This window comes from Lygodium microphyllum, chromosome 1 (assembly GCF_053477565.2).
Source record: "Lygodium microphyllum isolate KBCC chromosome 1, Lygodium_microphyllum_v1.1.10, whole genome shotgun sequence".
Lineage (NCBI taxonomy): Eukaryota > Viridiplantae > Streptophyta > Polypodiopsida > Schizaeales > Lygodiaceae > Lygodium > Lygodium microphyllum.
In genome coordinates, this window is record NC_141135.1 from 166421285 (window position 1) to 166446931 (window position 25647).

Genomic DNA, 25647 nt, shown 5'->3' on the forward strand with positions numbered 1-25647 from the left:
TGAACACATTTAAGGCAGGAAATTTTGGGGATTTTGCTGGTACAGTGTTGCTGAACACTGATTGCACGTTGGTCTGCGTGCATTACAGACAGTTTTTGATAGAGTGCACTCTGTACACTAATTGCAGAAAGTTATTTCTGGCAATTTTTGAAAATTCTCAGATTTTCAATTTAGTCCCGCTTCGACATTGCTCTTTTGTTTTTTCTTGGTAATTGATTATCATGGCAAATCAAGGAGGAGATGTCTTTACCTATGTATCCAAGGAGGACCGATTGGATGGAAATAACTATTCACTTTGGTCCTTCATGATGAAGAATGTACTTGTGGCCAAAAATCTTTGGGATTATGTCAGTGGAGAAGAAGCTCGACCTAGAGTTGTGGCTCCAGCTACTCCTCCTCTAGGAGGACGTGCACCACGGGCACCTCAGCCTACTCCACTTCAGTCTCTTCCCCAAAGAACAGTAGCTCAAAAAGCATGGGATACACGGGATGCACAGGCTTTTTCGTTGATTGCATTCACAGTTCAGAGATCAATCATCCCCCACATTCATTCAGCAGCTTCTTCACGAGAAGCTTGGCTAACTTTGGAGCAGATGTTTGCAGGCAAGAATGAGACTCGCATCTCTTTCTTAAAGAAAGAGCTAGAGACATTGAAAATGGATGAAGGTGATTCTATTCAGGATCACTTGACCAAAATTCAGGACTTGCGAGAGCAACTCATAAATATTGATGAGTACTATTCGGATGCACATATGATATTCACCACTTTGAACTCATTACCTCCTTTGTACTTGGCTTTTCATACGGCCTTAAACCTCACCATGAGGATTGCCGCGCAGCCAATCACTTTTCTTCAGTTAGTCAGTTTGCTTCTAGAGGAGGAGCAAACACGGAGGAATAGTGGTGTGGATGCTATAGCCTCTGAGTAGGCTTTTATGGCTAGACAGAAGGGCAAAGGCAGCCAAGTGAAGAATGCTCTGCAGAGTTTTAGGACTTCTGGCACATCCCAGGCAAACAAAAAACAAGGGGACACGCAAGCCAAAAGGGGAAAATGCCATTATTGCAAGAAGCCAGGCCACTACATCACTGAGTGCAAAAAGCCCATTGCCAAAGAGAAAAAAAAAGACTCAGGAATGTCTATTTCTGATGCTCCTTCCACTGCTACTGAGTCCGCATTCTTTGTTGCAGACAGGGACTATTGTTTTTACACATGCAGTTATGACACCTCTTGGGCAGATCAAGCATTTAGCTCTACTAAGGATGCACGCACTTGGTTTTTGACAATGGTGCTTCTAGGTATATTATATCTCGTAGAGATTTATTTGCATTTGTTCATGCAGCTCCAGCTGGCAAGTCTGTACAGTGTGCCAACAATGCATCATACCCTATTAGAGATATTGGGGAGATTGTGCTCACAACCATTGATGGCTCTATTCTCTGCCTACAGGATGCTTTATTTGTGCCAAGTATAAAGAAGAATTTTCTCTCTATCTCTTCTTTGGCACGTTGTGGATTGCTGGTCACATTTGATGATGACCGATGCATGGTGAGAGACAAAGAACGCATGACTTTGGTCTTGACATGCACTTTATGTCATGGGTTATACGAGTTGGATGCTCTTTCAGTTGATCAGTCAGCGTACTTGGCATCCACTTTTACTCCTGCTATGATACAGGCAAAGTTATGGCATGCTAGGATGGGGCATGTGAACTTTGGCAGCTTAATGCTCTTACAGTATACGCACATGCTAGATGGATTACCTCTACTAGAGAGACCTCCTGAGCACTTGTGCGAAGGATATATTTTGGAAAAAATGCATCGTTTTTCATTTCCCCATGATATCACTTTTAGAGCAACAGCCAAGTTGCAGTTAGTGCATTCAGATGTATGTGGACCTATGCAGACAAAGTCATTGGGAGGATGTTACTATTCTGTGACTTTTATTGATGACTTTACTCGATCTTGCTGGGTCTACTCTTTGGTCAAAAAGTTAGAAGTGTATGATGCATTCTTGGCTTTTATTGCACTTGTTGAAAACCAGTCTGGTTGTAAAATTAAGACTCTCCGTTCGGACCGAGGGGGCAAATACATGTCCTCTATGTTGAATTCCTTTTTGAAGCAGAAGGGCATTGTCCATCAGTACACTACTGCTTATACTCCACAGCAGAATGGGGTTGCAGAGAGAAAGAATCGGTCACTCATGGAGATGGCCAGATGTATGCTGAAGGCAAAGAGCTTGCCTCATAGTTTCTGGATGGAAGCCGTCATGTGTGCTTGCCATGTTTTGAACAGATGCCCCACCAAAGCATTGAAGAAAATCACACCTTTTGAGGCTTGAAACAGCCAGAAACCTTCTGTTTGACACTTTCGTACCTTTGGATGCCTTGCATATACACATATTCCAAAGGTACTCAAGAAAAAGTTGGATAACAAGGCTGTTAAATGCATTTTTATGGGATATAGCACTAAGAGCAAAGGCTATAGACTCTATGATCCTGTTTCTAAAAAGGTGTTTTTCAGTAGGGATGTACTATTTGATGAAAAATCAGAATTGTCCCTGGCTGGTTTAGACGCATATCAGGCTGCCCATGATGTATTTGAAGGGCTGCTGCCCATTACATTTGGTGATTCAGCTGGAGTCTCAGTAAGTGAACTGAATGTTCAGCCAGCTACTCCTTTGGAAAATGCAGAAAATCAGTCATTGGCTGATCTGAATATTCAGCAAAGTGCTGAAACTGAAATTCAACAAGAGCTTATGCACAGTCAGGAGGCAAGACAAATGCCTAGATGGTATTTACAGACTATGAAAGATAGTCATCTGGATGCACCCATGGCTGGTCGTACTAGAAGGCAAGCTCGTATGCATGATACTGCACATTCCATGGAGTTTGTTATGGCAGCAAGCACCCTTGATGAAGAGGAGCCTGAATGTTTTGAGGATACACAACAGAGTGTGCATTGGATGGCAGCAATGAAAACTGAATTGGATTCTATCACTAAAAATCAAACATGGGATTTGGTGTCTTTGCCATTTGGGAAGAAAGCCATTGGAACACAAAATGGGTCTACAAGCTGAAACGGAATGCAGATGGATCCATTGACAAATACAAGGCAAGGCTTGTAGCTAAAGGCTATGCACAGAAAAAAGGCATTGACTAGGAGGAGACATTTGCTCCTACTTCCCATATGACGACCATCAGGTCTATGGTTGCTTTGGCTGCTTATTATGGATGGACTGTGCATCAGTTGGATATTAAAACTGCATTTTTACATAGGGAACTTCATAAGGAAGTATATGTACAGCAATCCATTGGTTTTGCAGTTGAGGGCTTGGAACACTTGGTCTGCAAGCTGAAAAAAGCTTTGTATGGTTTGAAACAAGCTCCTAGAGCTTGTTATGCAAAGATAGATGCTTTCTTGCTTAGCCAAGGGTTCATAAACAGCTCATCTGAGTCTACCCTTTACGTATGTAAAGAGGGGGGATCCATGCTGATCATTTGTCCTTATGTTGATGATCTCTTGCTTACAGGGACACATGCTGATCAGACTTCAGCATTAAACAAAATTTGCAGCAAAATTTTGACATGTCAAACTTGGGGTCTTTGCATTATTACTTGGGCATTCACTTTATACATGATGCTAATATGCATCAGCCACGCACATCACATTGGCAAGTTGTTAAGCTTGTCTTCCGTTACTTGCAGGGTACTAGATCTCTTGGATTGCTTTATGCCAAGGAGGAACCACTGCAGTTACATGCTCACAGTGATTCTGATTGGCCTGGTGATTATGATTCACGTCACTCCACTAGTGGCAATTGTTTCTTTCTTGGCTCGTCTTGCATATCTTGGCTTAGCAAGAAACAGTCCACTGTTGCCACATCGTCATGTGAAGCTGAATACAAGGCAGCTTTCACTACCACAGTTGAATGCGTATGGATTAGACGCTTGCTTGCTGATCTAGATGTATCTATTACGGAGCCTACTCCTTTGTTCAACGACAGTCAGAGTGTCATTGCAGTGGCACGGAACCCAGTGGCTTAGCAAGAAACAGTCCACTGTTGCCACATCGTCATGTGAAGCTGAATACAAGGCAGCTTTCACTACCACAGTTGAATGCGTATGGATTAGACGCTTGCTTGTTGATCTAGATGTATCTATTACGGAGCCTACTCCTTTGTTCAACGACAGTCAGAGTGTCATTGCAGTGGCACGGAACCCAGTGTTTCATGCACGCATGAAACACATTGAGATACATTATCACTTTGTCAGAGAGAGGCTACATGCAGGTGATATCAGCCTTGTCTATTGTCCTACCACCAGTAATGTGGCAAACATCTTCACCAAAGCTCTTCCTCGTGAGAAATTTGAAGCATTTCGCCATGCTTTAAATTTGATCTCCTTTGGTGGCGGATGATCCTTGTACTCTTAATCACTCTTCACTCCAGGGGGGTTTGTTGGGTATTTCACTCACAGGAGAGGTTTTTTCCCCCATACTTATGATATTATTTCGTATGTGCTTATGACACACACTTATGGACACTTATCGTGTCCGGTGTGAACACCCCCCTACAACCCTAAGGTTTAAGGGTTGTACCTTATACTTTCAATTTACACTCTTTCAGACTATTGTATTAGGTGTCGTGCTTCACTCTCTACTGTCTATTGTTTTCTGTGCTGAGCTTCGATCTTGCCATCCTCTCTCACACATTCCTCACCCAAGTAAACCTTGCCTAGGCAACCTGCAATGTGTTTGGAAAAGGAGCAACATGAAAAGAGGCACCATTATCCACTATCCATGATTGAGACAGCCTATCACAAGCAGAAAGTAAGGCATTAATCACCTCCTTTTTAGTAATGTGCATATCACCTACTACTGCCATAACATCTACATCATTACATAAAACTGCAACAAGTAACTCTCCAATATCAAAGAGCTCTTTAATGACCACACTAGTGCTTTCTTGTAGTAGCGAAAATCAGACTTTTTATGCCCTTTACGTCCACATTGATAGCAAGTAACACCTTGCGATTTGCCTTTACTTTTACTCATGCTTTTACCTTTATTCCTTGCATTACCCCTCTTTTTTGGCCTACAACCACTGCTTTCTCTACTAGACTTTCTTCTGATCTCCTCATTGAGAATAGAGCCCCTAACACCATCGAAGGTTAAAGCAGGGTGGTTGCTCAATGAAACAACCAAAGACTCCCAGCTATCAAGCAAAGTCATCAACAAGAAAATGGCCTTCAATTTATCATTGAAGGGCTACAAACCAGAGTCCTACAATTGGCTCAAAATCCTTGTGAAAGCACTGAAATGCTTCGTTGTTGGCTTAGACTCATCCAACTCCATGTTTACAAGCTTGCGCATGGATGCACTTAATTTACTAGAGTTGTATTTTCATAAGTGTCCATCAACTTTTTCCATATGGCATAAGCTATATCAAGATGCTTAATGTTTGTAAGAACATCATCAAATACATCTATTTTAATGTATGCAATGGCCTTCTTGTTAAGTCTAGCCCAATCCTCATCTGTCATAGCTACAGGCTTGACTTCCAAAAGAGCATCATCACAATCCTTGAGAAACAAAATGCCTTGTATCCTATCCTTACACAAGTCGAAACCAGTACTGTCAAACCTCTTGATTTCAAGAAGGGATTTAGTGTCACTGCTGCTTAAAGCAATTGCAGCCATTTTTCAGCAATGTACCCAAAGATCAATACTACAATTTATGATGGCAAACAATAAGCTGAATAATCAGCTAAGATCACCCCAAATTTTCAGTCAATGAGAGCAAGATATAGTCCAGGTACATATACAGCAGTAAAACGGATGACTTTCAGCAATATAACTGAAATTTCAGCATATACTCAAAGCATACATCACTGTCAGGTGACTCCCACTTCAGCAATATCACCAAAAGTACATGTGCAACAATCCCAAATCTGCAAGTGATCACTAAGACTGCTACAACATGACTATTCAGCAATACATCAACTCAATGGGAATTGTTCAGCATATGTACTGCATACATGTGTAACCAAGTACTTCTAATTACACAAAAGAAAGCAAGATTCTCTACAATTTCTTCAATAACTCACAAGTGGAGATAAATCTCACTACTTATAGCACCAAGATTGCACCAACAATGTTCCCAATGTACACTTTAGACATCATTTTTGCCAAAATTCTCAAATTTCAGCAAAAGCCCTAAAATTTTGCTAACCAATCTACATCGATTGCATTAATACATGAACCTGAGAGCATAAAATGGATAAAATTAGCAAAATTTGCCAAAAACTTACAAAAACCTCAAAATTCTCAGGTCATATGTACACCAACGTCAACAAATTTGACTCAGCTAAGCAAAATTTCACTGATATGAGAAAAGCCCCATAAATTTAGAAGCCCAATTGTGCACAATATCTACAATGGTAAACCCAAATACAAAGCTAGGCCTGTGGCTAAGGGTTATACATGAAGGAGGGGATTGACTTTTGGGAAGTTTTTTCACCTATTGTCAAAATGACCACTCTTCGGGTATTGTTTGCTATTGTAACATCTATGGATCTTGAACTTGATCAAATGGATGTTAGAACTGAGTTATAGATGAAACAGCCAGAGGGCTTTGTTATGCCAAGGAAGGAGCATTTGATGTGTAGGCTTAAGAGAAGCTTGTATCATTTAAAACAAGCTCCTAGACAATGGTATAAAAAATTTGATGCATTTGTGCTCTCACATGGGTTTAAAAGAAGCAATGCAGATCACTGCTTATATATAAAAAAAGCTGATGATGAAAATGATATGATTATTATTGGTAAGCATAAAAGCCAAGCTAATGCACTTAAAAGACAGCTGAATTCAGCCTTTTCCATGAAGGACTTGGGTGCAGCTGAACACATTTTGTGCATGTGTGTGACGAGAGATAGAGAGCAGGAGCTCTTATTTCTCTCACAAAAAAAGTACATCAGCAAAGTACTTGATCATTTTTCTATGGCAAATACTAAACCACTTGGTATTCCTTTACCACAATACCTTAAGCTTAGCAAAGCAGATTTCCCAAAAGATAATAACGTAGCCAGCTCTATGAAGGATGTTCCTTACGCTTCAGCTTGTGGGTCACTCATGTATGCTATGGTTGCCACTAGATCTAACATTGCTCATGCAATGGGAGTTGTGAGAAGGTTTATGTCAAATACTAGCAAAGCACATTATTGGGAGGTAGTGAAATGCATCTTCTAGTACCTTAAAGACACACAAAGAAAATGTATGTGCTATGGAAAGGGTACATTAGATCTGCAAGGATATTGTGATGCACACATGACACGTGACTTGGATACTCACAAGTCTACTAGCAGATACATATTTACCTTGACTGGTGGGACATTTTTTGGTGCTCTAGATTAGAAAAGATAGTAGCACTTTCTACACTAAGGCTGAATATATTTCAGCCACTGAAGCTTCAAAATAAGTTGTTTAGTTGTACTTGGATGCGATAGCCAAAGTGTTGTATGCCTGGCTAAGAATGCAATGTTTCATGCATGTACAGAATATATTGATGTACGGTATCACTTTATCAGACAGGTTCTGGATGATGGTCTAGTCACACTAACTAAGATTAGAACACAAGATAACCTTGCAAATGTTCGCACTAAAAGTTTTGCCAAGGCTCAACATGAGCATTGCATTCGGCTAGTGGGAGTTGGTTAGAGGTTCGTTAAGGACCTTTAAGTGGGAGGTTTTTAGGTGTAAAGGCCCTTTGCTACTCCCGTTTATAAATTTACTTGTACATGTGACTGCACCCTTGCGGGTGTCTATACCTTATCTTAAGTATAAATACATTCCTTTATTCTTTGTGTGTACCACACTAGCACACACCCAACTCGAGTCTCTACTGCTGAATACCCCTCATTTTCATTGCACATACCACCCGGTCACTCCCGCTCCCCTTCATATAGTATCACCCTGTATTTGATGCAGCACTAGCAGAAACTATTGATCTAAAAGACTTTTTGCCTCCCCTAAAGATCCATTAAAGGCTGCAGCCTGGCAAAACACAACCAAGCCAAAAGGAGGATGCAGGATTGGACAATAATAGGCCCTCAGAGCAGTGGGTGTGAGCCTTGAGAACCATCCAGATGATGGAATAGCAGTGACAACACCAAGGAATTTCAAAGGCTATTGCTCCCCAAGGTGGAGAGATAATGCTATAAAAGTGCAGGTTTTAGATCTAGCTTGCAACTGCAAAGAGAAGCTATGTGAACAATTGACAAAGAAGCCCGAAGATCAAGGTCCGTCATACATGAGAACAGACCAGGTCATCAAAATGCAATTCATCTATAACAAAGGGAACAAAAGACTGAATCCAAACCAAACAAAGATTGCTACATATGGTATAAACTGAATGACTTTGCAATGGTGGGGGACACAATCTGAATTAAATGCTAGATAAGCTAACACTTCAAAGATCAAAACATATTCCAGTTTGTAGCTAGTCTATGTACATTATTTGTCAAAGCGGCAGATCTGGAAAGTTGACTCTGGAATGGGTGGATAACTAGAACTTACCAGAACTGGCAGTAACGGAGAGGAGACCTTGTTATGGCCCGATTTATACCGATGCAGGTCCAGCATGAAGAATGCAAAAAGAGCCGATGCTAGACTAACACAGACTTTGCCGAGGACTGCAATTATATTACCAATCACATTGACTGTTCCAATCCTCAAGATGTTATCAAGAATAAGACTTGTAGCTCGTACAGCAGCTCCACAAAATCCTTTACCTGTGATTGCAATCTGAACATTCCAACCAAGTGTGAGTTAATCTTGTAAGAAGAATCAAATTGGCCTCGCACTTATGCACAGTAATTTTGTGTGTATCACAAAGAACAACCAATGATCAACAAACAATTGACTGACATAAAACAGATCAGCATATGCGCTACAAGATAAGTTCAACCTCACTTCATGAGAATGGCAGGTTGGAGTACATTTTGAAATACAGCAACATGTTTGCAAGGATATAGAGCCACTTTACCACAATGTAGGCATTACGATTGATGAATTTGACAGTCCATTCAATGCAGCCAAGGCAACATTGTGTACAGCACCAACACATGCTTATAAGGCACCCTCCTGGAGCTGCCTCTAATGCCCTGAGCTTGTTACGAATACTTTCCAGAATAAACCGGATAGTCTCAATAATTGCAACCACCAGTGAACCCAGTGCCATTGAACCAAGACTGTACCTCAGAACCCTTTTCCCTGAAGAAAAGACTGGAAAAAGCGGCATAGCCTGCAGATTTTGTAGTTAGAATAAAATTTAGAGAAAGTTCTCCGCTTTAGACACATGAAAGTAAACTCACCGAGGTGTGACCTTGAGACCAATAATATGAAGCAACAGCACCCGCGATTGTTGTGAGTGAGCATGCAATTATGAACTGTGTTGTCCAAAAGCATCCAAAGACATGATAAAGAAGAGCCAAAGCCATATCTTTTGTAAAATGAAGATCATAGCCACAGCAGCCCTCGCATTTTAGACCTTGTGAAACAAGATCATATGAACAGCAACTGCTATTGCAGTCATTTGGTTTCACAGTCCCAGCACTGGAGATGTACAAGGCAGCAACAAGCCAGTAGATAAAAAACAACCCAAGTATGGCAAAGGGGAGGAATGGGAAGACAATGAGTCCCGGAATGGCACCAATAGCTTTTGCAGACACCTGTAAAATAATTGTACAGGATTAGTTTCCTGGTTAATCGAATGTGTGTCACAAAATTCTCTTATGATGTTCTCAACCTTCAAAGGCATCATGTTGGGCATACATTAACTACCAGAGCATTTCAGGACAGACCCAAAGTTTTTACCTTTATGACTGCAATTGCGATAACAATCCTTTTTATGAGAATCAGTGTGGTTATAACCACAATTATCAAGACAACTGTCATTATGATCGCCACAACCTTCAGATGGTTTCGTTCCTACAGAAAGTGTAATACACTTACAGAATGAGATATCAATCCAAAATCTGAATAAATTAGTTAAATAAATGATTGTGACATTTCAAACATTTATTTAAAAACCCCAATAATGTCTTATTTATGCAAACCATCTCGGAATTGTATTAAAATGCACTGGTGAGACACAACTTGTGACTTAGCTTATGGAGGTATATTGCCAGGTCCAAGGAGGTGAACATTACTCCCTTCCTGGATTCTCATACCAACAAGAGGGGATGGATGTCTCCCTTTAAAATTGTGACCAGCATTCACCGTGTTGGTCACCTGTACAACAACAAGCAAGAACCTATTTGGCTAACCTATAAAATCCTCATAACCTTACAAGTTACACTTGGCATCCTAAAATATCAATGGCCTCCATTATAGTGGACTACAAGATCCCACAAAGTTGATTGTCAAACAGAGCTTGAACTAGCTCTTGCTGGGCAGATAGATATTTTCCTCCACAAACATAATCTCACCTTTCTGCAGGGCACAAGTGCATGACTACTTTCAAGGAGTTCTTTTGCATACCAAGAGTAGTCTGTTGCCATGATTTCAGAATAAGTGATTGTGGTTGTTCCTTTCTGGTTTTAGATATCATGCTTTTTTTAACCAAGAAATCGGTATTCTATTAATAAGATAAAAAGAACTGCAGTTAAGATACAATGCAAGCAAAAATAAGGGAAGACAACTTCCAAGGTATAAGCTAGAGGAACTTGGGAGAATGTCACATGGGCTATGTAAAGCTAGTCTGGAGAGTCGGAGATTATGGTCTGAAAGTGGTAGGTCAAGCTCTTTGTTCATTTGGAAATTGGGTGCTCCTACATTGCGACCCAATCCATGCACCAACAGGGTCGAGCAAGGGAAACTCTCTAGTCCAATGTCATGAAAAGTGGCACTTCTTCCAAGCTGTTGATTCTTGTTGTTGGAGGAGAACTCAATGATCTGAAACACAAAGGCAAGCATTCTGATTATGCAGTAGACATTCTTGTATACAATGGATGCATTGGATGCTCAGAGAAAACTAGCCATCGTCAGGAGGGAGGGTTCCAGAGAGCCCTTCGCATAATACTAAAGGATGGGTGGAATGTGGATATCTTCACTACCTCTACCTGTTTAACCACCATTTGGCTCCATATGACCACCACTTGAAAAATGATTTCCTGTATATGTCATGACTTTGCACGAATCTTACCAATAATCCCAAATGACCATATAAGATTGCACTTTGAACCATTAGATTCAACCTTGGCTAATTTATTCACTCTACCACCATTTCAATCTCATTGACCATCATATGTTCCCAACCTGTTTTTCTAAATATGTGAAGACTTTGCATGACTAATCCCAAATGACCATACAACATTGTATTGTGAATTTCTACATTTAATATTGATTAGTTTATGCACTCTAAAACCATCATTTCTACTAGTCCTTCTTGGTGTTAGATTGTCCTATGGACAACAGTATGTCAACAAAGGATATTAACTCTAGCTTGTAGCCAGCAATTCACTCAGAGTGTGGGAAATATGTATAGTCTAGAAAATGTAATGTGATTCTTCTTCACCTCAAGCATCCTCATTTTTTAAATCAATAGCAAAGTGAGCTGTATGACTCCATTTAAAAATCGCCAAATTTCTTGCATATTGCAATGTGATTTTCCCTTAAACACATTAGCACATTTGACCATCATGACCGATTTTGACACAAATGCTACTACTGATCTTATCCTTCCCTTTTGTAGGTGGTCTGTCACTGTAGAGGAAGTTCTCCCTTGGACTTGCAGAGAAGGAAATGAATGGAATTTTAGACCTGGCTTTAAGTTTGGTCTCTTGCTCATGGAAATTATGATATTGCCAACAACCCCCCCACTTTTGCATTATTGATCTTGAGGACTTTGATGCCTGGAAGCCTCCCATGAAGTTTGAGATGACTTGGTTCAGACATTTGCAGTTACTGCTGTCTTTCTTGGCTGTGGAGGTAAAAATGTTATGAGTTCAATTGACAAGGACTATACATAGTTTGCAGCACCCATTAATTTTCCTCAAACGGACTGTTTCTGATGCTAATCAGCAATGTCATAATGACACAGAAACAACCCTGCAATGTTGCAACAATATTGTGCACCTTGATGCCTGGAGGCCTGCCATGAAGTTTGCAGTGACTTGGTTTTCATATCAGTCCTGCAATGGCTGCTATTCTGTAACAGTGAGATTAAGAGTTAAGCAATGAGATAAGTTGGACACCAGCATTGACTGTAACTCCAAAAGAACATCTGACAAATATCTTCACCTTTCTTAGTGATTATGATGGTCTGTCCTAGACACCTTGTACCTCTTCGGTAATTGTTCAGACATATGTGATAACCTTCCATGATTATTACGGATTCAAATGACCATACAACATTCTACTTTAAACTGCTACAGTAAATCTTGGCCAGTTTATGAACTCTAGCATCATGAATCGTGCTCAACTTCCTTAGCAATGGCCTGTAATGTGAAGATGTGATTGAGAGTTGAGTATCCTTGCCTGAAGCCACCCTGTCCAACTGCTCTTTCCCATGGATCTCAGTTCATCTGCTCAACTCACCCTCAACTGCAGACCAGAAGTCTTGGCCAATGTTTAGCCAAACATAATCACCCTATAGTTGTTAGGCTCTCTCAGGTCTCTTGTCTTATGGATCATCGCCATCGTGTTTGTGAACCAACTAGAGGGGGACCCTTCGCATGAAGCTCTATTAAACACGTGTGCTAGCAAGGGAGCCAACAGTTCTCATGTGTGAGAAAAGCTCTTGGACTCTTGTTCTTTGTGATGCTATTTTGTTAGAATCCTACAAAGAGAGTTTCTCTATGAATTGGATTGCAAAACTTGAGAACTTTAAAAAATATATGACGGGAATCAGAGTCATTAAATTTATCTCTGGGTCTATGGTCTCTACGGCTCATTTGTTATCTTGTGAAAATCAGTTAAAAAATAATGATAAGAGTAATTGATCAGTCACAAAAATCTGTCAAGGAACACTCCTACAGAATTCACAATCTAATATGATCTATCTTTTGCCTAACTTTTCCACACATCTTCTAGTGTAATGTGGAGGAACTGCAACTTGAATACTGGTCAAGATATTCATCTTGCCTAACCCTCCCACATCATCATTTCTATGCTGTGGAGAAAAATGCAACTTATGGTCTTGCTACTGCTGAGGGTGCTGCAAGGGACGGGCTAATCTTTACATGCAAGATTTGTTTGTTCCATCTGCAAATTGTGTTTGATTTATGTTCGAGATTTGAATAATGATATGGTTTGATAGAATCGTTCCAATATAAAAGCTAGTTCTTACGCACAGCACCTAACCATGTAAATTATCCATGAAACAATGTCTTTTCAGTGGATGTCCATGTGATTTGACTAGACATTAAAGCCAAGTGCTTTAGATTATAGATGCTCATTTGTCTATCAAATGATGCATACAAAATTTCATAATATATTGTCAATGCCAAGGCTAGAGGATAAATATCTCAAAGTAAGAAAAACCTTACACTAGCTGAAGCACTCAGAACACTTGCAGCCTGATCTCCAATTACAGCTGAAACAGCATCATTTCCTATCCACCCAGCTGCACAAGAGCACAAAAAAGCTAAAACGTCTCTCTCTCTCTCTCTCTCTCTCTCTCTCTCTCTCTCTCTCTCCGTGAAGAAGTTTGAATTAATGAAATGAAATATTTACAAAGGGCCTTCTGGTCCACTAAGTGGACTCAAAGATAGGTACAAAACAATCCATGGAGCCAAAAAGGTTTAAAAAACACAGGGATGCAATAACAAAAGAAGGGGATCATGCAGCGAGGCACAACCAATATGGTACAAATGATAGCCATCCATGGAACACGTACCTCTCACCAACAAAAACCATGGAACTAACTTGCACATCTTTCATTAAGCTAAAAAAGATGCATTCCACATTAAATCTTCATTAGCTCATCAAAACAGCCCCAAAACTCAAAGATTACCAAAGTTTTTGTGTCCCACAAGCCAAAACCCTAACTTCGGGAGAACCCACATCTATATAAATAGGTGGCTGCCCAGCCACCTTGTTCATCCCTTCTTTTGGAGGTTCATCAATCAGCTCACTCCTGCCATGCCATCATCAATCCAAGGCACCCTGTTTTCAGCTGCTACTGCTTTGACTGCTGCCTACTGTCCAGCCCCCCAGATGACAATTTTCAACCTACATTTGGCTGCTGCGCAGGCCACCCAACATCCAACTACCCTCTGCCAGCTGTCACCCTACTGCATGTGACTAATTGCGGACTCTTTTAGGCAATACATTGCTGCATTTACCAGTTCCAACCCTCTAGACCACTGCATTTTGGTTTTCAGCCTGCTGTCCTTCCCTTTTCAGCATCATCCCAGATCTGACTGGTGGTTACAGCCCTCGGGATCCATCTCTAGTGGATGGCACTCTCCGACCACTCCCTCAGCCCACTCCAACAAGAGTCATCTATTGTTGGACAGCTCTACCTTTGAGCATCTTGTACACTCTTTCCTTCATAAAAACATTCATTCATTACTTGAGAGTTATCTTTCTTCTCTATTTGTGTTTTTGTGTTTTGCATTTTTGTCTAAGTTATTGTGCTTCAATTGTGTTCACACATTCTATGCTTTCTCCACACAAACCCTAGCATATCTTCACATGGTATCAGAGTCGGTACTCTTCTAAAGAGTATCCTACAACTATCATGGAGGCTTGGTTTGTGTAAGATACACAGGCAAGACACTCCTAGGAGCCCTGTTGAGAAACCCTTTACCTATAGTTTGCGTTTGTGTTTAGGGTTTCATAGTGGACAGACCCAAAAAGGGACTGGGCACCCACAATGGGGTACCACCCTAGACAGCGGGCGCCCTCCCTTTGGGCACCACCCTAGACAGTCTCTTGCCTATTTAAAGGCTACCTCTATCACTCATTCTTCATGGCTGATTCATTCAATCCGTCACCTCTCCTCTCCAGCCTCTCCACTGCCCTCACACCCCTTCAGGAGGACATTGCGGTTTGTGGTTTGTCACAGTCTTCATTATCTTCCTTATGCTACGGCACCCTTGTTCCCTTATATCACATTCACTCCACGATTCAAATCTTCATCATTCCATTCATCAGAGTTTCTTCTCTCTTCTCTTCTCTTCTCAATGTTTGCCAATTTGACTCTGTGTTCCTCCCCACAAACCCTAATGTCTCGCTGGTATGTCATCTTTTGATGAGGTATCAAAGCTGGATCTGCTCAAACAACTGCAAAGATCCTTCACTCCAATGAAGGCAAAGACTGGTAGTGGGTTTAGCATCCACTTCTCTTCTTCTTCCACCGCATCAACACCTTGCCTAGCGACTACTCTCCCCTGCACCTACTGTTTTCTGCCTGTGTTTCAGACCACTAACAGCTAGCGGCTCCTCCCAGTCAGCTGACAACTCCTCGCTTCTGTAGCGGCTCAGCCAGTTTGCTGGCAGCTATTCTCTGCAACCCAGTAGCTCTTTTTGATCTACTGGAACTTGTGTTTCTAGCTCGCAGCTCCTCCTTCTCAGCCGACGGCTCCACCATATTGCTCTACCCTGCATTTTTCTGCTAGCAGTTCTGCCCAGTCTACTAGGGCACAACTTGGTCTACTAGCAACACTTCTTGACTACTGACAGCATTCCAATACCTACTGTTGCTAAAAGCTGTGTTTGCAGCTGGCGGCTACTCTTAACTACTAGCTGCAACCTCTTACTGCTGGTAGCATCCTCCTCCCACCACTAGCAATTCACTTCCATCCCTTCCACTACCCTCCCACCCCTTGAGGCAGAAATTGCAGTTCGTGCTTCACACTGCCCTCACACCCCTTGAGGCAGACATTGCGGTTCATGGTTCGTGGCTGACCTCTTCCTTCTTCAGCAAGGCACACGGTTGCCCATGGCTTCTTTACCAACAGATGACTAGTCTACTAGGTGCTCCTATTGTGGCATCACCAAACACACCACCGATGCCTACCGGCTTCGGCCTTTGCTCCCCACCCCCCCAAAGTATATGCGTCTCCCACCCGGCACTACCTATGCCACCTCTTCTTTTTGGGCCACAAAGATCGTTCTACAACGGCTATCAGAGTACTATGCTCAAGCCAATAGGACGCATCCGATGTGCACTAAGTCCTTTTGAGCACATGGAGGATCCATTGGCGCTATGACCTCCTGGAGATCATCACAATGCCAACAACAGTCTTCTCCTACCTATTTTCTGGTACATTGGCTACCACGGCCCGTGGTTCTACAATCTGCTCCATTGAGAGACAATGATTGTTTGATACCATCTCCTCGTCAGTCCGCTCCTTCAAGAGACAATGGTTGCTCAACTCCTTCCTCTTAACATATTAAGGACCCCGAGGATGTAGTGGGTGTTAAAAGGAAAAAGTTGTGATAAGTTATGCTGACTAGGTTTTGGTAGTCAATTGGTATCAGTTTTGACCCTAGGACAGTTGTTTGGCCAATAAGTGTTGGGGGTGACACTAGAAACTAGCATTAATTAATGCCAATCTAAGGATCAACAAAGGTTGGAGACCACTCCAAGTTGCAAATGGCCTAGCCAATTTAATTATGGATGGACACATTTAATTTTGGGTAGGGTCAAAAGAGCTAAAATTAATTTTTAAGATTATTTAATTTTAAAAATTAATTAAATGACTGGATAATGCTAAAAAATGAGTTTAGATGGCTGCTACTTAGCAAAAATACCCATGCAAACTGAGAAAACGTTTTTGGGGGTTGGGTCTCAACCATTCAGGAGAGAGAGAGAGAGAGAGAGAGAGAGCTACTAGTCTATTTTCTTATGAGAGAACACCAATTTGCTAAAACAGACAACCATTTAGGAGCCTCAGCAGGCAAGGGACAACAGGGAGACACATTCTAGGGGCTAGCAACAGCATTGTTGATCAGGTGACAACATTTTGGAGGTGCATGGAAATAGGTGACTACATTAAATGCAAGCTGGAGTAGCCAAAATTTAGGGTTTTCTTGCGAAAAAAATCAGTTTTCTCTCTCATCTTGGCTTTATCTCATATTCTCTAAACCATTGTCAAGAGATCTCGGCCATTTTGAGCAGATCTTAACTAAATTTGGTGGACAGCAAAGGAATCTCTACTATAAATCCTAAATTTCTAAAGAAATTAGGGTTTATCAGCCACCTTGACACATGTGCCAACAAGATAAGGCATATACACTGAAATCAACACTTGCAATTTGCTGTACTGTCAAGGATTTCAAATGCCCAGCCATCCAATGTAAATTTGGGGTAGCATTTGGCCAATTGGGGTCCAATTAGAACAAGTCCTAGGTTAAAATCAAGGGGCTAATTGCCCAATTTATTTGCTGATTGTTGGATCAGCAAGGGGCTTTTGGATTAGCCAAGGAGATCGTGGAATCTCGGCTTGTAATACATCCATTGGCAATAGAAGTTAAAGAAATACCGAAAGGGGCGCCAATTTTGGGGCCAATAGGGTGTCTATTGTCCAAGATTATTAAGGTAAATTGTGCATTTCAATTTATGTTTATTTGCTAATTGTTGTCATTAAGTGCTTGATCAAGGAATTACTACCCTTTCCAAGAAGGAAGATTGGTTTCAAATAAGACTCATTTTAACGGATCAAAATTCACTACTTGGTCTAATCTTATGCTACAAGTATTAGAGTCTTAGGGTCTTTGGGTTCTAGTAGTTGGTTTAAAGCCTACATCAGCCTCTCAATTGGCCCATCCTGACCATATCTATCAATGGAGAGCTCGCAACACTACAGCCAATGTCAAGTTAATGCAAGGGTTACTTCCTCAATTTCACTCATAGTTACAACATTTGCCCCTAATATCCAATTGTTGGAGTCATCTCATCACTACACTGTGAGAGATCAAATCTAGTGTAACAATCTCGATTATGAGTTGCAGGAGAATTCTATGAAGAAAGGAGATAATTGAAAAGTCAAGTTGGCCAAGTATAGATGGTTCCTCGCCGAGTTTGCCCCTACTAGCTCACCAAAGTCGAATGATGATCAAGTTTGGATGAGTGGTCTGTTCGAGATCATAGCCAGCCAGCCAGGCAGTCTGCACAGTCGGACTGTGCAGTCGGACTGCCACGTGGCAGTCCGACTGCCTGCAGCCCAGTCGGCTGCATTTAATGCAGCCGACCTGTCCTGTTTGCGCCCTATTTTCTGGCGCCCTCTTTTGCCCCGGTTGTCGGCTATTTATACCCGACATTCTCAGCAGTCTTACACACTTCTCTGCTCGCAGATTACAGACCGGTGACGCGCAGATTCTGTCTCTGTTCACAGATTTCAGACAGCAGACAGTGCAGACTGCAGCGGACTTCGAGGTGGACAGCAGGTTGCATCGTCGAGGTGGAGACACGCAGTCCAGCGCACTGCGCCCGTGTATATATCTGCATATCTTTGTATTCAGCATTCTTTATACAGCAGATCTTCATCGTCCACTGTCTCTTTCTCTCTTCTCTCTCTGCGTTCTCTCTCTCTCAGCCCTACGCTTCCGCACCGCTGCACTCTGACATGGTATCAGAGCAGTGTTTGAGGGCTGACTGAGCGCAGAATCAACCTGAAGAGGAGTTTCCATCGCGACACAAATTTGTGTTTTTGCGTTTAAGGGCAGACAGGAGGGCTGCGCCTTGGAACAAGGCTGAAACGAGTGTGGGCGCACAGGAAAGGAGTACAGGTGGTGGATTTGCTGCTGTTTACTGCTGTTTGACGCGAAGGAAGTTTGAGTTTTCAGCCTACAGGTGCAGGTTTTGCTTTTTCATCGCCTCCGGCGGGTGAAGAAGCTTCAGGACGCGGAAGAGCCTTAGCAGGCTGAGTTTTCCCAGTCAGAGGGGGCTGCTTTTGCGTTTGTGAAGGCATTGCAAGTGAAGATGTCTACAGAGATGGACTTGGAGTTCCAGGCGATTATGGACCGGAAGGTGCCTGTCTTACCGGCTCTTCCTACAGATCAGAAGCTCGACGGCGACAACTACCACATTTGGCGCGTCATGATGTTGGCCATCCTTGAGTCCTATGATTTGGTGGAGTTGGTACAAGAGGAGATTGACCGGCCCTCGGTAAGAGATGAGTCCAAACTCTCTTCCGATGCTCGTGCGGAGTTGGCCAAGGCCCAGTCTCATTGGGACAAACTGAATGCCAGGATTCGATCCTTTCTCTTTCTATCATGCACTACAACCGTGATCGCTCACATCGAGCACTTGACGGTGGCTCGGGAGATATGGCTGGAGCTTGATCAGATGTACAATCGGATGACCCTAATGAAGAGGGTTTCTTTGGAGGTACAGATGCGGACCTTGTCCATAAATAAGTCTTCTTCGCTCCGGGAGCACATTAACAAGCTAAGGCAGCTTCAGATGCAGGTTCAGAATGCGGGGAAGCCGATTTCCTCCGAAGACATGGCGATCACACTATTGTCCCAGTTGCCGCCACGATTCGGTACATTTTACTCTGCCCTTATTGCTTTGGGGCGAGAATCTACTCTTCGGTGGGAAGAGTTGGTTCCTATGGTCTTGGACCAAGAGGAACAGTTAAAGGGACAGAATGCTTCCAAGTCGGAGGCGCTGACAGGTCAAGCCTCTCAGAAGAAGGGGAAGGACCAAAAGAAGAAGAAGGGGGATAACAAGTCCAAGAAGGACAAGGAGAAGGACAAGGACAAAGACTCCACATGTCATATTTGTGGAAAGACTGGCCATTGGAAGAAGGATTGCCCTGACAAAGACACGAAGGACACCAAGGATTCTGGAGCAGTGGCTGCACCCTCATCAGCTGCATTTCTTCATCTAGCTGTCATTGAGGACGCTTCACCGAATACTTCTGATGCTGCGATGACAGCTCCCCAGGCTCGAGAGTGGATCGTTGATAGTGGTGCCTCGCGGCACATGACTCCTTCATCAGATGGTGTTGCCCAGCTGCGACCCTCGCGTGGGCAGATTCTCATTGGAGACAGCTCTTCAGTTTCTATTGCAGGTCGGGGTAAGATGCAGCTTATTCCGGATGGACGAGGTGGTACCCATACCTCAGAGGTTTTGCATGTACCAGGATTAAGGTACCATCTCCTTTCAGTTCATAAGATTTGCTCCCTTGGTCTTTTGGTGGAGTTTGACAGTTCTACGGTGCGAGTCCTTGATCATGGATCGAGGAAGGTTCTCTCATCCGAATATGAGGAGAACGGCATTTACAAACTAAAGTCTTCCACTGCCCTCTCTACTCTTCTTCTTACCTCACAGTCACAGTCAGACTTATGGCATGCTCGGTTTGGTCACCTGAACTATGACTATCTTCGGAGGGCGTCACGTGGACAGCTTGTTCGAGGGTTGCCGGATATAGTGGTGAGCCAGCAGCCATGTGTCTCCTGCATTCGGGGGAAGCAGCATAGGGATGCCATTCCCCACACAGCTTCGCGGCGGTCTACTTCACCGATGGAGCTAGTATCTACGGATCTATGTGGCCCTATGAGGAATGAGTCCTTGCGTGGGAGCTCTACTTCATGCTGATCGTGGATGACTATAGCAGGATGACATGGGCCTACTTTTTGGCATTAAAGTCAGAAGCTTTCTCGCACTTCAAGGCTTGGCTTCTCTTTGAGGAGAACCGATCGGGCCGGAAGTTGAAGACCTTGCGATCCGACAAGGGAGGTGAATTTGTGTCTAATGAGTTTGCTCGGTTTTGTGCAGATAGAGGAATTCACCAGGAGTTTGCCAATACCAATACTCCTCAAGAAAATGGTATTCTTGAACGGAAGAACCGCAGTGTGATCGAGATGGCGCGCACCATGATGGAGCACCGACAGACCCCTCAGGTTCTGTGGGCCGAGGCTGTGGCTACTGCAGTCCACATCCTTAATCGATCCCCTACTTCGGCCGTGGACGGGATGACCCCATTTGAGGCTTATTTTGGGACGAAGCCAGATGTTTCTTACTTTCGGGTCTTTGGGTGTGATGCCTATGTTCACATTCCCAAGGCTCACCGTGATAAATTTGAAGCAGCTTCCCGAAAACAGGTATTTGTTGGCTACAGCTCCCAGTCCCAAGGCTACCGACTGTATGATCCCGTCAAGCGGGATGTGTACACTAGCCGTGATGTGCGGTTTGTGGAGGTTCCGGCTACTTTAACGGGTGAGGAGCATCCTGTTCTTGGAGATCTAGGGGAGAGTTGGGCTCCTTCTACAGTTCCACTGGAGCCTGTGCCTTTTGATTATGATTCTGTTTCTGACACAGAGTCTACTGTTCCACCGGACACCTCTGAGGAGTTACCACCGGTGGATATTCTAGAGTCTTCTGCTGATGGAGAACGTCGAGGGGAGGTTCGGCCTCCTCCTCGCTGGGCCCGTGACACACTCCGTGATTCAGGGATCGAGGGGGTTCCTGAGGAGTGGGGACCGCAGGATGGTCCACGGCGGTCACGGAGGCACCAGGCACATTCTACGGAGCTTGTTTGCTCCAACTATTGTTTGATGACCCGTGTTATGCAGGATCGAGAGCCCACCTCCGTAAAGGAGGCTTTACAGTCCGCCCCATGGAAGAAAGCTATGGAAGCTGAGTTGGAGGCTATTGAGAGGAATGGCACTTGGTCACTCGTGCCATGCCCCCCGAAGAAGAAGATAATCGGAGTCAAGTGGGTCTTCAAGACCAAATACCTAAGCGATGGTACTTTGGATAAGCACAAGGCTCGCCTTGTTGCTAAAGGTTTTGCACAGCGCCCAGGGATTGACTGTCATGACACTTTTGCCCCCACAGCTTGTATGGCGACCATTAGAGCTGTTCTTGCTTTGGCTGGCCATAGGAGATGGCCTGTTTATCAGTTGGATGTGAAGTCAGCCTTCCTGAATGGTGATTTGAAGGAGGAGATCTATGTTGAGCAGCCTCCTGGCTTTGGTTCTTCAGATGGGAAAGTCTACAGGTTGAAGAAGGCCTTGTATGGCCTCAAGCAGGCCCCGCGTGCATGGAACGAGAAGATTGATTCGTTCCTTCAATCTCAGTTGGGATATCGGCGGTCCAAGGCCGATCCGCAGCTGTATGTTCACACTTCCGAGGATGGTTGTGTGCTGTTTGTATTATATGTTGATGATTTGATTGTCACAGGTGATGCTGCACAGCAGGTCCAGGAGACGAAGTCAGCTTTACATCGGACGTTCGAGATGACGGACTTGGGTCTACTCCATTTCTTTTTGGGCCATGAGATTTATCAGTCTCAGAGGGGGATCTTTATCTCTCAACAGAGATATGTACAGGAGCTCTTGGTGTCCTTTGAGATGGAGGATTGTCGGGCCCTATCTACTCCTATGGATCCGAACTGGAAGGCCACTTCCCATTCAGCTTCTCCTTTGGCGGATGCGTCCCGCTATCAACAGTTGATTGGATCCTTGATTTGGCTTCTCAACACGCGGGTTGATCTATGTTTTGCTGTTGGGCTCTTGGCAGGGTTCATGAGTGAACCTAAGACGGTGCATTGGCAGGCTGCTCAGAGGATACTCCGGTATCTGAGGGGGACGTCTGATTTAGGGATTCATTACCCCGCAGGGACAGATGGGTCAGATCTTATACTTGCAGGTTGGAGCGACTCGGATTGGGCCGGTGACGTGGACCACAGGCGGTCTACTACAGGTTACTGCTTTACTTTGGGTACAAGTGTTATTTCATGGAGTAGCAAGAAGCAGCCCACGGTAGCCCTTTCGTCTACTGAGGCGGAGTATCGGGCCGCGTCATCCACCACATGCGAGATTGTGTGGCTTCGGAGATTATTGGAGGAGCTTGGGTGCCCCCAGACTCGTCCTACATTGCTGCGATGTGACAATGAGAGTTGCATTGCCTTGGCAAGGAATCCTGTTTTTCATGCCCGGACGAAGCACATTGAGATCCAGTACCACTTCATCTGAGAAAAGCTTCTGGATGAGACCATCACTGTGGAGTATTGCAAGACGGAGGACAATCTTGCGGATTTGTTTACGAAGGCACTTCCTCAGGCTCTACTTCGGAGACATTCCAGATCCCTCAGGCTTCTGCCCTGCCCAGGCTCTGAGAGGGGGTGTTCGAGATCGTAGCCAGGCAGGCAGGCAGTCTGCACAGTCGGACTGTGCAGTCGGACTGCCACTTGGCAGTCCGACTGCCTGCAGCCCAGTCGGCTGCATTTAATGCAGCCGACCTGTCCTGTTTGCGCCCTATTTTCTGGCGCCCTCTTTTGCCCCGATTGTCGGCTATTTATACCCGACATTCTCAGCAGTCTTACACACTTCTCTGCTCGCAGATTACAGACCGGTGACGCGCAGATTCTGTCTCTGTTCACAGATTTCAAACAGCAGACAGTGCAGACTGCAGCGGACTTCGAGGTGGACAGCAGGTTGCATCGTCGAGGTGGAGACACGCAGTCCAGCGCACTACGCCCGTGTATATATCTGCATATCTTTGTGTTCAGCATTCTTTATACAGCAGATCTTCATCGTCCACTGTCTCTTTCTCTCTTCTCTCTCTGCGTTCTCTATCTCTCAGTCCTACGCTTCCGCACCGCTGCACTCTAACATGGTCTACTAACCCATCTTCTGTTTTATGATGTTGGATCTAACCATCTATTTTATTTTTCCCACAGGCATAGTTACTCAAAAAAAAAAAAAAAAAGTGGTTTAACATCGCCCTTGCAGGTCTTGGTAGGCCATTGGTGAGCACCCTTTGTTCAATGCATTAGTCTCTCTCGGATGGCCCTTTGGACTCTTGAGATAAGATAACCATTGCCTTTGTAGTCTTGGTAGATTCTTGGGCAACCGACGTGCACCCATTGGTTGACGCCTTGGTTACCTTGGAGTGGGATGTATAGGGGTCAAAACACATGGTAAGCTATGCTTGTAGTCCCTTTTCGATTCTAGTTTTGGGCTTGAGATGGGGTGTTAAGCTAAAAAAGATGCATTACACATTAAACCTTCATTAGCTCATAAAAACAGCCCCAAAACTCAAAGATTACCAAAAATTTTATGTCTCATAAACCAAAACCCTAATTTTGGGAGGATCCACATCTACAAATAGGAGGCTGCCCAGCCACTCTGTTCATCCCTTCTTTTGTAGGTTCAACCATCAGCTCACTACTCGCACACCATAATCAATCCAAGGTGCCTTGTTTCTTATTGCTTTCTACTCCAACTACCACCCTACAATCATGTGACCTCTCCTTCAATCAGTGCCTTCGTTGTTGCTGCTCTAAGCTACTGCATTTAGTGCTGCAATAGGCCACCCTGATGTCCAACACCCTATACAACAATTTCCAGCTGGTGTTTGGCTGCTACACAAGCCACCCAACATCCAAATACCCTCTGCCAGCTGTTGCCCAACTGCATGATGTTGCAAGGGACTAGCTACGCACTCTTTCACATGGTGCATTGTTGCATTTACCAGTTCCATCCCTCCAAACTGCTTCATTTTGGTTACCACACCTAGTAGCCTTCCATTTTCAGCATTATCTCACCTTGAGGATATTGCAGTTCCTAACAGGGACCCCCGACCTTGGCCTATTTTATCCAACAAATACAAGTAGTTCGGCTTTGCTGTTACGAGGCTGGAAAGTCTCCAAATGGACTGGATATGTTGATCACATGCAATCAACAACATGCTATTGCTTTCTTCTCAATACAAGTGAGATTTCTTGGAGCAACAAGAAACATCCTATGATTGCCCTTTCTTCTACACAGGCTAAGAACCAACTGACATCTTCTACACTTGTGAGATCGTTCGGCTTTGGAGGTTGTTGGAGGAGCTTGGCTGTCCACAGAGCCAAGGGCTACCACACTACTATGTGACAATGAAAGTTGCTAGCCTTGGCATAGAATCCCATATTTCATGCTAAGATGAAGCATATCAAGATACAATATCACTATATTCGTGAGAAGATCTTGTATGGAACCATTGATATAGAGTATTGTAAGATAGAAGATAATGTGGTAGATTTGTTCAAAACCGAGGCCCTTCCTCAAGCTATTCTTCCCCAGCATTCCAAATCCCTAAGCCTCATATCGCATCCAGAATCTGAGAGGGGGTGTTAGAAATCTGGTCACCTTCAAGCCAAGGACAGGACTAGTCAGGCAGTTTCAGGCAGCTCTAAGCAGTTTAGGCAGCATCATGTTATACGGGAGCAGGTCAGATTTGGGCAGTCACCAAGCAAATGGGCATCAATCAGGGCAGGACAGGCAGTGGGCAGTACGGCCAGGCAGGCGCAACATTTATTACAGCAGTTGAAACCATTTGCAGCAGGTTAGACAGGTCCCACATGGCAACCTATGAGCAGTCGGCAGTTTTTGCTGCAGTCAGCCAGTCCCTGCATTACTTTATTTCTTTTTTGTCTAGTATTTATAGTAGCCTTGCCTCCCAGTTACAGTTACTTTTTGTGTTGTGCAGATTGAGAGATCCCAGCTGTTCATACTCTCACAGCCCATTGTACAAATTCTGCCTTTTTTATCCAGCATTCATTCTCTGCAGTGTTCAGCATTCTTCTCTCTCTTTCTCTGTCTCTCTTCTCTCTGTGTTCACTTCTTTCTTTTAGTACAATCATACACTTCCACATTGCTTCACTCTGACAGCTGTCATTTCTCAGCCTGATTGCTATGTTTTGCT

At 43.7% G+C, this 25647-nt stretch overlaps 1 protein-coding gene across 1 annotated transcript in view; it reads right to left on the minus strand.

The window, feature by feature from the left end:
- Window positions 1-25647, minus strand: part of LOC148041937 (Plasma-membrane choline transporter family protein) — a 68468-nt gene that overhangs the window by 37437 nt on the left and 5384 nt on the right. Inside the window, exons 5-9 of the mRNA XM_087684236.1 lie at window positions 13544-13620; window positions 9870-9983; window positions 9368-9724; window positions 9040-9297; window positions 8571-8798 (exon numbers count right to left, since the gene is read on the minus strand). Coding sequence (XP_087540362.1) covers window positions 8571-8798; window positions 9040-9297; window positions 9368-9724; window positions 9870-9983; window positions 13544-13620 — 1034 coding nt within the window. The remainder of the gene's footprint in view (window positions 1-8570; window positions 8799-9039; window positions 9298-9367; window positions 9725-9869; window positions 9984-13543; window positions 13621-25647) is intronic.